This window comes from Nannobrachium achirus (genome assembly GCF_963921795.1).
Source record: "Nannobrachium achirus genome assembly, chromosome: 10".
Classification (NCBI taxonomy): Eukaryota; Metazoa; Chordata; class Actinopteri; order Myctophiformes; family Myctophidae; genus Nannobrachium; species Nannobrachium achirus.
Window position 1 is genome coordinate 55,599,871 of NC_137819.1, and position 16,204 is coordinate 55,616,074.

The 16,204-nt window shown below is 42.2% G+C and overlaps 1 protein-coding gene across 1 annotated transcript; it reads left to right on the top strand.

Moving 5' to 3' along the window:
• Window positions 1-436: 436 nt before the first annotated feature.
• tspan13b (tetraspanin 13b) lies at window positions 437-13,088 on the top strand (the record flags this gene model as incomplete). Its single annotated transcript, XM_080734996.1, has 6 exons — window positions 437-499; window positions 4,184-4,351; window positions 6,239-6,319; window positions 8,628-8,744; window positions 11,174-11,284; window positions 12,950-13,088. The coding sequence occupies 6 exons, from the start codon at window positions 437-439 to the stop codon at window positions 13,022-13,024; spliced, it is 615 nt and encodes a 204-aa protein (XP_080591122.1). The 3' UTR covers window positions 13,025-13,088.
• Window positions 13,089-16,204: the final 3,116 nt, after the last annotated feature.

Genomic DNA, 16,204 nt, shown 5'->3' on the forward strand with positions numbered 1-16,204 from the left:
CTGACATTCTGGAATAATGAAAAAAATAAAATAACAAATCTGGTATGGGGGCCCTGGCCCAAAATATTTCCACATGAGGTCTGCAGACAAATACTGTGCAAGTGTAGGCCTAGGCCCTACATCTCAATGTGGGGGTCCTTGAACCACTGTACTGAGCACAAGGAGTATATAACAATTAGGCTTCATTAGCCAATCAGAGGTCTAGACATCGTCCCTCATCCGAGTCACATGCACAGCCGTCGCCCGTCCCACTCCAACCTGCTACTGGGCGACTCTCCATTTCCATTCCCATAGAGAACCCGTAATGATCTACTCCAGGGATAGAATAGATTGTGTTATTTCATGATCGATCCCGGTTCCATAATAAACAAGCAGCTATATATAGATCTCCTTTACGGCATTATTAATCGTCTGGATTTGTCTGCATTTTGTCAAGATGGGCTGCGCCGGTTTCACCTGCTCCAAACACTGTCTGTGTGCGCTCAACATCCTCTATGTTGTGAGTAGCCTATTATTCATACACCAATAATAACCATATGGTGCCTTATGGCTCTGTTACAAGGCACATGGGTGGGCTGTTTATTAATATGACCGCGGTCAGAGTGTCTATGTTATATATGGAATATAGACTGCTGTGTTGTTGTAAACGGCACAATGCAGGGATCAGGCGTTTATCAATTATTCACAATTATTCCGTGTCAGAAATAGGATGCGATCGCATGTCGTTCTCCTCCTGCGATAAATAAAATGTAGGTTACGAATACAATACAAAGAAGGCAACCTCCTTTCCTTTCCTCTGTGGTTAAACGTTCGTTGAAATGAGCTTCGAAATGTGCCTTTCTTTTGCGTTTCCTTCCTTTGGAACGCAGAACAGAACACCATCCTGTTTGTGTCAGCTTTGCATAATTATGATTTATCATCTCTTTATTATTATAGTGATTTCTGGGGACAATCAGACAGAGTGTGTAGCTTATTGGGCACTTGTCTGAGGACTATCACCTTAAAATAACAGTTATGTAATTGTGGCTAATTATGAAAGATAAGACAATGCAGATTTGCTGACATTAGGGCAGATGCCTCTTGGTGACCTAATTCAGTGCTGTCATCTGAGCAATGGTTCCCAACATGGGGTCCGGGTATCCCCAGTTGTCCTTAATTGTTTGATATAGGAACCAAATATCAAATCCAATCCAATTTATTTATATAGCACATTTTACAAACACAGGGTTTCCAAAGTGCTGCACAATAAAATGTAGCTTATATAAAACAATCAGGAAAAGTCATCAGTAAAAAGTGCACATTTTGATAAAGTAATAATAATAATACTACCTGGAATTACCCTTATGGGTCTGAGAGTGTACAAATAGATTAGATTGGGGTCCCAGAGATAGGAATTGTATACAATGGGGGTCCATGGCCTAAAGCATATCAAACATGGGGGTCCTTGAAATTAAAAAGGTTGAGAACCACTAATCTAGATGATATCATGTTCAGACCTGCCATACTGCCACATTTTGAATGGGTCACCACAACAACCACTTCCTGAGTGAGTCTGTAACCTGCATGGGTCACCCAGGGCTCTATATTTGTTGCGCTCCCTATCTGGACTATTGCTTTTCTGTGACCTTCAAATGAATTTTGTGCACAGTATTCACACATGTGACTACTAATCAGGTGATATTGTATGAAATTTGTACTATTTTGTAGATATTTGTTTCATGAGATATTTTTGTATGTATGTATGTATTTGTTAATACAAAATTGATTAATAAAGTATATATATATATATATATATATATATATATATATATATATATTTTAATCTATAATGGGCCCCCTCCTCTTTTCCCCTCTACACCAGTAAGACTCCCTAATCAGGAGATAAGCGAGGACTTACGAGGTCTCATAATGTTATCTGCAAAAAGCAACCTCATGGTCGTGCTAGAAGAGGGGCATGTGAGAAATCAGGGGCGGAGGTTGTGGTTTGCCAGCCAAGGAGTGTGTGTGTGCAAAGTTTGGCATGGATAGGGGCAACGGTGGCAGAGACAAGAGTAGGGCGAAAAGTGTGACGTGAATTGACGGACAGACAGACGGACGGACAGGCGGACGGACGGACGGACAGGCGGTGGAGCTTTTCATAGTAACTTGCTCACAACACATCGCGTTGCAACGCATTGCGAGCTTAGATCAGCTACTTTCACCAATCGTTTGCCCCCCAGAATGGGGACGCTATTAGGCAGTGGTTCTCAAAGTGGGGACCAGGGGTCCTTCAATGGGATCCTTCCAGGGACTGTCCCTAACAAAATTAGACAATATAGGCCTACCATCTAAATTGGTTTAACCACTTTAACCCTAGTTCCTGTACTGCAGGGGTCTTCAACAGGGGGTCCGGGACCCCTAGGGGTCCTCCAAATCTTTGAGTGATAGAAAGTCTTTTTCTCCTTTATTTATCTTAACCACTTGAACCCTAGTGTCCATATTCTGAGAACTTTAGACAAAAATAACATATCTACAAGCTCACAACGAGCTTTGGTGTGGAGGGGAAAAAGAGCAATCAAAGTACAGAGTGAAAGGTCAAATTTATTAAGTATTGATGGTTCAAGTGGTTAAATATCTGAAAACACAAATTGTCATGAATCCAAAATACACTGATGATAGTGCTGTCAAACGATGAAACTATATGGAATCTATGTACAGGTTGTGGGGGTCCCTGCTTCATCTCTCTCTCTCTAAGGGGTCCTTGGCCTGAAAACGTTGAAGACCCTTGCTGTACTGTATGGATGGGTGATTTTATTTTGTCAACACAAGTGTGCAGCGGAAACAAATATATATCGGCTATTTAAAAAATCACACCCAATGTGAAGTGAGCGGTGGTCGTGCTTGCATAACGTCTTCAATTGGTAATTGGTGATGTAAGGCTACACACACACACATTGCTATGGCAAAACGCTGAGGAAAAAGACTAGGATATTATAGGTCTAGGATGTAATTGGTGATGTAATATGGCTACACACACACACACACACACACACACATATTGCTATGGCAAAACGCTGAGGAAAACACATTGCTATGGCAAAACGCTGAGGAAAAGTGGCTACAGACACACGCACAGCCACTCTATGGACCTCCGCTCAAAAAAAAAACATATTGAAGAAAATGTGACATATTTTGAATATTTTAGGACACATAACAACACTAATCTTGTATGGGGGTCCCTGGCACAAAAGTCCATTTTCAGATCGTGGAGTCTGTGGCCACATACATTTAAATTTGGGGGGTCCTTGATAATGGAAAACATTTGAAAACCACCGCTGTGGGGTTCAAATGGTAAAAACGGCTGAAGGCGCCACATTCCAGTCCTCTGGGGTGTAATATTCTAGCTTGAGTCACAGTGTGCTTTATGGCTGCTGGGCCTCCTATATCTCAACGTGGTGACCAACGTCCACACAGAGCCGGGCTGTGTTTCACTGAGACGCAGCTTTACTTTGAGATAAGGACGAGGTGAGGACAGAACACTGCTCCTTGTACCCATTGTATTTACCTGTGTCACGGCATGGGCCCTGCTGTCCTTGGAACATGCTAGTGTTGTTTTTACCACTGTATGTACTATGACACACATTTGACATGCTTGATTTTGAATTGTCAGCAAAAGACACCAACAGCTAGTTTTTCCTAATTGTTATTTTTATTTTATTTTTAAAATGTGATATGGTCGTTACATATTTATTGTATTTTTTAGGCTAGTTTTCATTGTTTCTTTTTTTCCTCTCTTTTTATTTATTTATATTTATTTGGTTTTCTTTTTTTCTTTTTTCTTTTCATTCATTAATTTAATATGCTATTGTATATTTCATATCGCAGTCAAGTTCCCTTCACAATCACAAAATATTCAGACTTCAACATTAATAATGAAAAAGGTTACATAAGCAATAGGGAATATATATCATTTTAGTTTTCATCGTTTCAAACCAAAGGTTTTCATTTAAAAATATGTATTTACTAGCTGTTAGGGCCATCGTGTGTTACACAGTGCACACACCAGATGACAAAGCAGCACACCTGTTGTCTGTTACTCAAAATCACTGTCCTTACCCGACCCCCCCCCCCCCCCCCTCTCTCTCTCCTTCAAATCTCTCTGTTTCTTTGTCTTTCTTTGTTTCTCCCTCTTTCTCTCTCTCAGATGGTGAGCCTGTTGATGATTGGCATCGCAGCATGGGGGAAGTGGTTCGGCTTGGTGTCTAGTTTCCAGGTGGTTGGGGGTGTGGTGGCGGTGGGGGTCTTCCTGTTCTTCGTGGCGCTGGCCGGGCTCATTGGAGCCATGAAGCATCACCAGGTCCTCCTGTTCTTTGTATCCTTTACAGTACAGACAGTCTGCTACGTGGAGGACAAATCAAACACTCGTGTGGTTGCTGGGAGACATGTGAAAGCCCTTGGCTTGCACTGTACATACTGTATCTGTCCAACTGCACAGTAAAATGTTGAGTTAATTTAAAACCCACGCAGGGGTCATCAACATGTCGGTACATAGACTGGGTCTGTTGAAAGACCTGTCCATGTTCGGGGTGATTGTTTTAATTCAACAGGAAAATGTGTTTTGTGCGTGCGTGCCTGCGTGCGTCACGGTGCGTGACTGCGTGCGTGTGTGACTGCTTATTTTGGATGTCCGTGGCAAACGTAACATTTTGGTGGAAATGTCCATCACAAGTCGGCATGGGGATGACAAATTTGACCAATTTGGAAGTATAGAACTTACAGCTGTGTCTGTGTTGTTTCCTAGGGCAACAGTGATTTACGTTATAAACTCATCAATATAGATGGGTGGGCCGTGTGTATTTTCAGAGCATATACTATATTTTTTAATGATCAATCTTTCAGTTGTGTTCCAGCTTGGATCAGTGGAACTAACATAGATGGTTCCTTTTTATCTGTATTTCTTTTAAGGTTTTAATTTAAAATACTTTTTTTAACAATGTTTTTAATGTTACATTATTTGGAGGCAATTTGCAAGTATCCCCATGGCACAGGTTGGGAATCGCTGGTCTATAACATCTCATAAAAGGTTAAATAAAGTCTTTCATTTATACTGTGTAAGTCAAGTCAACCCCTGCGAGCCTCATGCAGTTCTGGGCTCATTGGCGTCATTTGGAACGTCTCTCTCTGGCTCTGAGCGTCATACCTCCTGACATTCACCATCGCCATGGTTACAGGACGCCTGTCACTGAGCCATTGTATTGTGTATAAATGCCCGGAGCTATGAACCATGAGCCATAGCTCGTCTTCCACGCTATAAACTGGACTTAAAGGAGTACAGTAGCTCACACACAAAATTACTTTTTTTTCCCTATTGATTACTCACCCCATGGAGACCTGATTCCTAAGACAATAATTTGATTACATTAAATTTACCCCCATTGATTCCGGATGGAGACCCAAATCCATTTGGGATGCGATGCGGTGTGTTATTATATTACCCTTATTTTTGAGCGGTGGTCACAACGCTCCTATACGTGGCCGTGTGTGTGGGTCTGTCTGTCTGTCTGTCTGCGTGTCTGTCTGTCTGTCTGTCTGTAGCCTGCAGTAACCTTTTCTGACCACACATGTTAAGGGAGGGGCGCTGTTGTTCAGGCCAGGCCAGACCAGGCACACACACACACACACACGCACGCACACACACACACACACACACACACACACACAGGGGGGAAGGGGGGGGGGGGGAACCACCGCTCAGTTCACACGGGTGTGATTTTTTCAAATAATTGTAGTGGAGTAAAAGTACAGTATTTGGATCCGATAATGTAGAAGTAAAAGTATTGGAAATTGGAAATACTCAAGTAAAGTACAAATACCTCAAAACTGTACTTAAGTAAAAGTACTAGGTTACTTTACACCACCGTGTGTGTGTGTGTGTGTGTGTGTGTGCGTGTGTGCGTGCGTGCGTGCGTGCGTGCGTGCGTGTGTAATTTTATTCCTTGGTTTTCAGAGGTGGAAACTCCATCATATTGCTTTTCCATTCACGCATGCATGTGGAATAAGATGTAGAATGAGATATGCAAGACCAGCATCGTATTTCACTTTGTAGTCAGCTGTCTGCAGCCGTTTCCAACCGTAGGACCGATATATGCATTTATGCTTGTGAATCAAGTCTTTTAATCTTTTTGAGTGAGTCAGTGTTTAATGATGTTTTGGTCGGTCTGTGTTTGAATTGCTGTTGTTCCTTGACCATGAAGCTCAGTACATGATCATCCTGTTCATGATATTCTTTGTGCAGTTTGCCCTCTCGCTCGCCTGTTTGGCAATCAACAAACAACAGCAGGTATTATTATTATTATACTTATTATTATTATTATTACCCTTATTATTATTACCCTTATTATACTTATTGTTTGTATAGGGCACAAGTACCCAACCTCCCTAATGCCTATCGCAATTTATTCCACTCACTGCACAACATTGTCCCAGGCTGAAATAAGCTCTCATTTTGATCTGCTATTTTCTGCATGGTACACAATGTATCAGGCTTAGTGCACCATTTACTTTATTTTTATTTTATTTATAAAAAAAAAAGAAGAAACAAGAAAACCAATCCAAGAAAAGCATCCAGTTGTGAACTGATTGATGGAAAGAGTAGCTGGAGCGCTCATGTAAACACACGCTTTATTTGATAATGGACAGGAAGTGACGTTTTGACTTCCTCACAGGAAGAGGTGCTTGTGATCTTTTCTCTTCTTATCACGTTTCCAACTTCTCTTTCCACAGATTAGTCCCTGGGCGTTTGTTCATTTTGCCATTGTTCTTTAGCACAGTGTTTTGATTTTTTGACATATCTTTTTTTACAGGAAAAAAATACATTAAATGTTTGAATTGTGATCAAAATAATTTAAAAATAAAAGCGTGTGAAATTGCGAACACATTGCATTTGAGCGAGCTCACAACAGGTTGCATTACCATGAGTTGTGTGTGAGCTTGTAGATCAGCTATTTTCGCTGGTAAATAGGGCTTAAGTGGATAATTTATTTTTGTACGTTTGGGTCCCAGCTAGGGATGGGCCGATATGCGATATTATCGTTTATATTGATAAAAAACTCACAATAATCGTATCGTGGAGATTTAATTTATCGTGATATCGTCCTCCGTCATGCACTGGGATCAATTCACCTTTTATTTGCAGAGCTGCATATCCAGTACCACTTAAACCCTCTATAATTGGTAAAAGGTACTTAATAATATACGTTATTTTTTCACTCTCTTATCAAATGTCTTTGCCAAAAAATAGCCGATCTACGAGCTTGTAGATCGGCTATTTTTTGGCAAATGTTCCACCTCAGGATAATGGATTTCGATTATGGCGATAATATCGTAAATCGCGAGTTCTTTTGTCACAATAATCGTGATATGAAATGTTCATATCGTCCCATCCCTACTCCCAGCAAGACACCAGATTTCTCTTTTGGTTCTCGAGCTAAAAGGTTTGGGAAATACTACTTTAGCACCACTCCCACATTAGCAACGCAAAGGAACCCTTTTAACTGTGTGATGACAGACCAAGAAGCATGAATAATACATTAGCGTGTAATGAATTGGACGAGTTGATTGCTGTCAACATTGAATTGCTTGGATTATGTTGGTGGATTATCTCTACCGCTAATGACTGGGCTCATGGCAAATTGAAGATCAGATTTCTGTTCCACAGAGTGTATTTGCCTGGTGGTTTTGTGGTGTCCGTAATCAAGGGGAGGCCGTAGATGGATCTAGAGAGGCCTTCTGGGAGAAAGCACTCTTAGAAGCTGTGTAACTCTCGTTGTTACAGACCTGTACTAAGATTTTGTCGTGCCAAGCGGGAAATCTTGTATGTCCAAAATTGTTACATTTCAGGAAATAGAAAATTGTTCCAATGGATGCAATTTAGTAAACACGCTTTTGTTAATATATTTAATTGGTTCAACATAAAACCCACATACGCACTAAACCACTTAATGACAATTTCAAAAGTAGCAAAAGTAGCTGATCAGCTAAAATGGTAAATGGTGCATTTATATAGCACCTTTATCCAAGGCGCTTTTCAGAGATTGTGCATTCACCCATTCATACACACATTCATACACCAATGGTGGAGGGAAAGCAAGGCACCAACCTGCACACTGGGAGCTACTAGGGGTTCAGAGTCTTGCTCAAGGACTTTTGACACTAAAGGTGGTTGCACACTGCTGCGTTTTTCGGGCCGAATATCGTAGTGAATTTCGGAGCACGCAAATAAAAAAATCAACCTCATGTTGTGTCAGTCACGTTTGCACACTGCCGCCCGTTTCGTGCACCACTCAGTCCCTTGCTCTCTCTATCTCCCTCTCTCTCCTTGTCCTGAAAAACGCATTTCGCAACGAAAAACGCAGCAGTGTGCAACCACCTTAACTCTGGGGGAGCCCAGGATCGAACTGGGAACCCTCCGTGTTCTAAGACTACCTGAGCCACTGCCGCCACAGCTATTTTTGCTACTTTTGCATAATGCTGTAGTATGACAAAGTAGGGCATTCATTTACAAAGAAACATCAAAAGTTGAAATATGGATATACGCGTTTTCAACGATTTGCTAGTTTTCATTTTGTTTCTGTATCTTTGTCTTGCAGGAGGAGCTATTGGAGGTTGGCTGGAACAACTCTAAGTCCACACAGAGCGATGTGGAGAAGAGCCTCAACTGCTGTGGCTTTAAACAAGTCCCTGACATCAATGGGACCTGTGATGCTGTACGTTAGCATTGTGGTTCTCAACCTTTTCAGGCTGTGAACCCTCAAAAGAATCATATTTGAACTGGGGAGCCCCCACCCTGACAAGCACTTGAAATGTTGGAGTTGAGGCATTTAGTTTGACTCTGTTCCACAGATAAATATTGTGAAGATAGCCGAATTACAGTACAAGCTCACAACACCTTTGCCTTGCGAACTTGCGAGGCATTGAGCGCTTGTAGATCAGCTATTTATTACAATTGTTGCCTCTTTCTTATATTATTTGACAATTTGGCTAATGTTTTACCAGTTTTTATATTGTAGGCAACACACTATTGTTCTCTGCCTGAGAATCTTTTGCCAGCAGAGTGAACGTGTTTTTGTAAACTTTTCTACAAACGTAAAAGTTAAGCTTTTGGTCACGCTTCACACAATTCATTTCCCATTGTCCTTGCGGCTCACATCCTTATTGCGACCGTCAGGGAGCAGTTTACTATGAAAACCTCCACCGGCCGTCCGTCCGTCCGTCCGTCCGTCCGTCCGTCCGTCACACGTCACACGTCACACCTTTGCCCTGCTCATATCTCCGCATCAGTATGACATCACACCACATGTGTACACAAACCTTTGTGTACGTTGCTGTGGCAACAGTCTGTTGTTGCTGGTTTGTTAGTGTACATTAGCAACCACCTTAGCAACCATGGTTTTACCCTAGCAACCAACTGTTTACCCTAGCAACCAACTGTTTACCATAGCAACCATGTTTTTTTACCCTAGCAACCAACTGTTTACCATAGCAACCAGATACGCAGAGCAGGGATCTCCATATATGGGCATAAACAGGTGACATCACACTGATGTCTGATACTCAGAGCAGGGATTTTTCCATAATATATGGGCATAAAAGGGATTCTGTTAGGGATCTCCATATATGGGCATAAAAGGGATTCTGTTAGGGATCTCCATATATGGGCATACAAGGGATTCTGTTAGGGATCTCCATATATGGGCATAAAAGGGATTCTGTTAGGGATCTCCATATATGGGCATAAAAGGGATTCTGTTAGGGATCTCCATATATGGGCATAAAAGGGATTCTGTTAGGGATCTCCATATATGGGCATAAAAGGGATTATGTTAGGGATCTCCATATATGGGCATAAAAGGGATTCTGTTAGCTGTTAGTGATCTCCATATATGGGCATAAAAGGGATGCTGTTAGGGATCTCCATATATGGGCATAAAAGGGATTGTATCTCAGATGATGCCCTGTTAGGAGATCCACACTAACAGAATCCATATATGGTCCTACCGACAGCTGCTATAAGCCAACCCTGGCGATAAGGTCTGAGTCGAAGAAATGCTTCTTTCCTGGCAAGAATTGCCCCTTTATACTGTAGGGCTCGTTTGTGTATTGTATGACATCACGCCACATCATCGGCTGAGGACTGTGTGATGTCATCATATCTCCATATATGGAGACATAAGTTGCTCATGCCCAAATATGGGCTGGTGAGGTCAGACTTAGTGTGATGCGTAGGTTATCTCCATATATGGAGATTCAACTTCAATGAGTAACCATGGCAAACTGTCAACTGCCCGTATGTCTTGATAATTGGTAAAACAAACTTTTGGCCTATTTGTGGAGATAAGCGACCAACGGTCGCTTATCTCCCGATTAGGGAGTCTTACTGGTATTGACACCTAACTGTAAGTGACCGTTTAGGCCAGAGGTTTTCAACTGGTGGTCTGTGGACCACTGGTGGTCTGTGAAGGTATTGCATGTGGTCCCTGACCATGCATTTTGTAATGTTGGAGATGTTTTTTTTCTCGACTGCTACTGTAGTTGAGAAACAGTGCACTAAATTACCTGGTGACCTATGATGACGTGTAAATATTATATATATAATATATATATAATATTGTCAGTTACTTGGGGGTCAAGACCTGTCCACAGAAAAAAGGAGATCGAATCTCAAGAAGGGAAGGCATGAGTCATCATTATTAGGAAATGTGCCCATGTAATGGCATGTGTCTGCTCATAAGTTACATCGGCAGATCAGTTAACATGAGTTTAATATACGTAGGTTAAGTAAAGGAATACCTTAAACCAAGAGAATAAGGTTAACCATGGAATAGGTTCTCAGCCTCTAGCTCTGGACTAGTAGCATATTCAGTTAAATAATGACTATTAAAGGCCTGATTTAATTAGTTCTGCATAGTATCGTGCAACAAACTAAATCAAGCCCTTATCAGCCATTATTTGATTTCAAGCTTTTTCCCTCCACACCACAGCCCCACCCAACACAACAGTGGTCCCAGCCAGGGTTGATTCTTATGGGTGCCTTTGTTTACAATCAGTTGAAAACCCCTGGTTTAAGTGGAAGCATTTTACTTCCATAATACTTCTGTATTATATCTTTATAATACCTCTCTGTGACCCGCTGCAGGCCTGCTTCCCCAACCACTCCTGTTCACCGTGTGCTGATCAGATCCAGCTCCACGCTGGGGAGGTGCTCCGCGTTGTGGGCGGGATCGGACTGTTCTTCAGCTTCACTGAGGTGAGACCTTAGAACACTGGTCATCCATCCATCCATCCGTCTTCAGCCGCTTATCCGGAATCGGGTCGCGGGGGTAACAGTTCCAACTGAGACCTCCAGATTTCCTTATCCCGAAGAACTTCCTCCACTCCCTCAGAGAGTGTACCGAGGCGTTCCCAAGCCACTTTGGCGATATAATCCTTCCATCTGGTCTTTGGTCTGCCACGGGGTCTCCTCCCGGTGGGACGTGCATCGAGGACCTTCCTAGGAAGGCGCTCGGGGGGCATCCATACTAGATGCCCGAACCACCTAAGCTGACTCCTTTCCAAGTGTAGGAGCAGCGGTTCTACTCCAAGTCTCTCTCGGCTGTATACATGCTCCAAAATGTCACTTCATGTATCATTATAAGGTAGACCAGGGGTCTTCAACAGGGGGTCCGGGACCCCTAGGGGGTCCCCAGAGTTACTACAGAGGGTCCGCCTAATCTTTGTTATAGGATAATTATTTTAAATTAACAACTTGAACCCTCGCATCCCTTTTCTGAGGAGAACTTTAGCCAAAAATAGCAGATCTACAAGCTCTCAACGCCTCACGCTGCGAGGCGTTGAGAGCTTGTAGATCGGCTATTTTTGGTAAATAGGTTTGGTGTAGAGGTTTAAAAACTATTTATGTAGTTAGATGTCTGAAAATACACATTAACATGAATCCAACATAGAATGATGACAGTGCTGTCAAACAAGTCTATGAATCTATCTATGAAAATCTGCAACACAATTTTATACAATGTGTTGTGGGGGTCCCTGCTTCATCTCTCTCTCAACTAAGGGGTCCTTGGCCTGAAAACCCCTGCAGTAGACTGTATCATTGTATATGGATGGATGGATGGATTTCATTATGGTATATGTATTACTGTAAAGAGTATGTATTTATGTATTTATGTATAAACCTTTCGGTCCTGAAGGTCTCAGGACCGAACGTTGTAGGACGTTTCGGTCCAACAACATTGTATTTTTTCAACATTGTATGTCGTTTTTGGCCCCAATTTGGTCTTCTCTTAAGCCCAGTCCACACCAAAGCAACACCTGGCAACAAAACCTTTTTAGAGACCGTCGCAGTGGTCTGGTCTGGACTGACCAGTTGCAGACTGTTGCCATTTGGGGAAAATGGTTGCAAGTAGTTGCAAGCAGGGACGTGCAGAGAATGTTAGAGAGGCAGGGGCTGACAAGTTCCTTTTAGTGAAAATATCGAAAATAGCAGACCTCCAAGCTCTGCGACACGTTGTGAGCTTGGAGGTCGGCTGTTTTCAGTGCTTGATACCACACTGAACTAAGCATGATCAAGTCAATACTGGAGATTGAATGCTGCCTTCATATATGGCATGGAAAGAGGGCATTTTCATTTCTTTCACCATAGTAAAAAACTGAATTCATGTTCTGGAGAGGGCACTTTTTACAGGCGGGTAAAAGGGCAGAGGCTCCATCCCCCTTTGATGTCTATGTGTGCACGTGCCTGGTTGCAAGGAGTTGCAAGGAGTTGCATTGATGTGGACTGGCCTTTACACACGTTGCTTTGTAGGTGTGCAAAATGCTTCTTTCTCACCGGATTGCAGCTTTAAAACAATCAGTGGGTTTCAACCAGTGGTCCGGGGACCACCAGCATTCACCTTGTATGTCCCCATCATTTCAGATCCTGGGAGTGTGGTTCACATACCGGTACAGGAACCAGAAGGACCCCCGAGCCAACCCCAGCGCATTCTTATGAGCGGCTTCGTCATGGCGAACCCTTTGCACTGTCACCTCACCCTGGCGGACTTCGTACGTACGGGCCTCAACTGTAAATACAAGAGTGACTTGTGTGTTGTTTCACGAGGTTTGCCGCGGCAAACTCGTGTGCGGTGTTACATAACGTGAGATGCTTGGTTTTTTCTCCAAGAGTGAGGTGTGTTTAAAAAGATAAAAGAAGAGAAGGAAAAAATAAAATAAAAAGAAACTCAAAACTGCTGTGTCTGTGGCGAGCGCTGCATGAGCCTGTCAATGTGAACGGGGCATGTGTGACCACACAGTAAAATCCTCTGTGTTCATTTAAAGGCTATGTTTTTATGAAATCAAATTATAAAAAAAGAAAATAATTTATCGTCGTTGTCGGGTGGAAACCTTGTATGTCCAAAACCATTCGTTTTGTATTTATCATTTAAAAAATGAACTAAAGTAGTGAAAACAGCCGATCTACAGTACAAGCACACAACGCCTCGCACCGCGTGTGCTTGTAGATCTGCTGTTTTCACTACTTTTGTGCGACGGCCTACTACTTTTGTGCGACGGCCTTGTATGATGAAGCAGGGCTTTTGCTTTGCGGGGGGAAAAAAACATACAAATTTGAAACTTGGAGATACAAGGTTTCTGCCCGACAGTGACGATATCCACAGAGCACTTTGAGATTTGTTTCAAATATAAAGTGCGTTATAAATAAAATGTATTATTATTATTATTATTAGCTTTTGAAAAGGTGCGGAATAAAAGTATTGCCCCCCCCCCCCCCCTCTCACAATTATGATTGTGAAATCATCATGTGAATAATTCTGATTTTTGATTGATGTAAATTGTAAATGAAAATGTAAAATTAATGTTTTGTTTACCTCTGTAAGCTGCGTGCATGTGGGTACGGTACTTCATACCCCAGATGTATTAAGGCGGCTGTCGCGTTACCGCGTTGAAAAGAATACAAGATTGCTGCCTCATAGACGGACAGGGAAATAGCTAACGTTATGCAAACAAAGGAGGTGTCACAAAAGTGCAACATTTAGTGGCTGAATGTTGTCTGTTGCTCCTTTAAAACTCTGAGAATGAACAAATGTAAGCAAATGGACCTGTAAGGGTCCGTTTGGTTACATTTGCACTCTCAGAGTTACAAATGGATGGAGGAACTCTGAAGGTTTTACAGACCACTCCAGTGACAAGGCTCTCTCAACTTCTCAAGGTCCTCATTTCTGCTGATCCAATGCATCCTTGCTGTAGCAAAGCGTTGTTGTCGGTTGGAAACCTTGTAAGTCCAAAACCGTTCGTTTTGTATTTATCATTTTAAAAACATTTCAAATAGTGAAAATAGACGCTTGTAGATCTGCTATTGTGTGCTTGTAGATCTGCATTCACTAGTCTTTTGCGACTGCCTTGTATGATGAAGCAGGGCTGTATTTTATGAAAAAACATACGCATTTGAAACTTATGGAGATACAAGGTTTCTGCCCGGCAGTGACGAAATATGAGTACACTTAACAGCGTTGGCAGTATATGATAATAAAAAAAAAGCTTACTGTTAGTATTTTGTGGATGGATAAGAAGTGCTGTATATCTGTGCTGAATCTGCTGTATATTCCAGAAGTATTTATGCAGCTTTCCGTTTGCTATTATTTTAACGTTCAATCTGCTATACACTCAAATGCGTTTAGATTTGTTATTATTTAAAAAGAATGAAAACGTTTGCGTTCATAATCTGAATTCTGCAAAACAAATCAGGCCAGCTGAATGCAATAATGTCAGACTACTCCACATGACGGATGATGACGGATCCGTTTAGACAGCGTTTGAAAGCATATTTGTGTGGGTATCTATTTGCATAGTATTGTGTGCGTGTGTGCGTGTGTGTGTGTGTGTGTGTGTGTGTGTGTGTGTGTGTGTGTGTGTGTGTGTGTGTGTGTGCGCGTGCGTGTGCGTGTGTGTGTGTATATGCGAGTGAGCTTGCGTGTGTATGTGTGTACATAAGTATTTGTGGTCACTGATAGCCTAATTTATACTTTGTCGCTGCTGACGCCGTGCTGTTTGGCCTTTTGCATGAAACGTGTGCTAACATGATCTACTACCACTACACTACTACAGTATATGTAGCTGTCTGAACCTTTGTATCGTAAATCACAATAAAACTAAACTAAATAACCACATTCCAACCTGGTGTCTTGTCTTCGTTCAGAGTAGCCAATTATTTTAACTCCTTTTCCTGCCCAATTTAACCAATTCATTCTTCCTGTGTTCATCGTCAGGTGGTGTAAAGTAACAAACTTATGAGCGGCTCGTCAGGGCGAACCCTTTGCACTGTCACCTGTAACCTCACCCTGGCGGACTTCGTATGTACGGGCCTCAACTGTAAATACAAGAGTGACTTGTGTGTTTTCACTCAAACAGTGTACTTAAGTACAATTTTATTTACACTTAAGTATTTCCAATATTCCAATACTTTTACTCTGAAAATTTTACTTTTACTCCACTTACATTCATTTGAAAACTTTAGTTACTAGTTTTTACTTTGCAGATATAAATTATTATATTATAAAACATACATTAACCACTTTAGCCCAATCTACAGTACAAGCTCACAACGCATTTTCTTTTTTTGTGAGGCTAGGATCTCAGCTGAGGGTCAGTAACCTAGCAACCCCATGACTCAGGAGAAGAAAAAAACTAAAACTTTTCAGCTAACCATTTGGCTCCACCCTTCCAGGATGTTAGCCAAAGGCACATTCATCAGACAAAACGCACCCCACCCCCACCCCGGGCCCCACATATCTTTCTCTCCCTTTCTCATACACACACACACACACACACACACACACACACTCATACACACTCCCCAACAGGGACGGATTAATCCCCGAGAGGGCCCCTGGCCGATAATTCTTTAGGGCCCCCCCACCCTCCCGACGCGCACTACCCAGCTCGGATTTTAAGCCATGATGATCATCTGTGGGCCAAGAAAGCACCTGTAGACAACAGAGCAGGGGCCCACACATTTGATATTTAATTAACGTATACATTTAATAGTAAATTGTCAATGACCTTGTGGCCCAGTTCCCCCGAGGGCCCCTGAGAGCCAAGGGCCCTTTGCAACGGCCCCACCGGCCCAATGGTTAATCCAGCCTGAGACCACTTTACTACCTGTCAGAAACTCAGG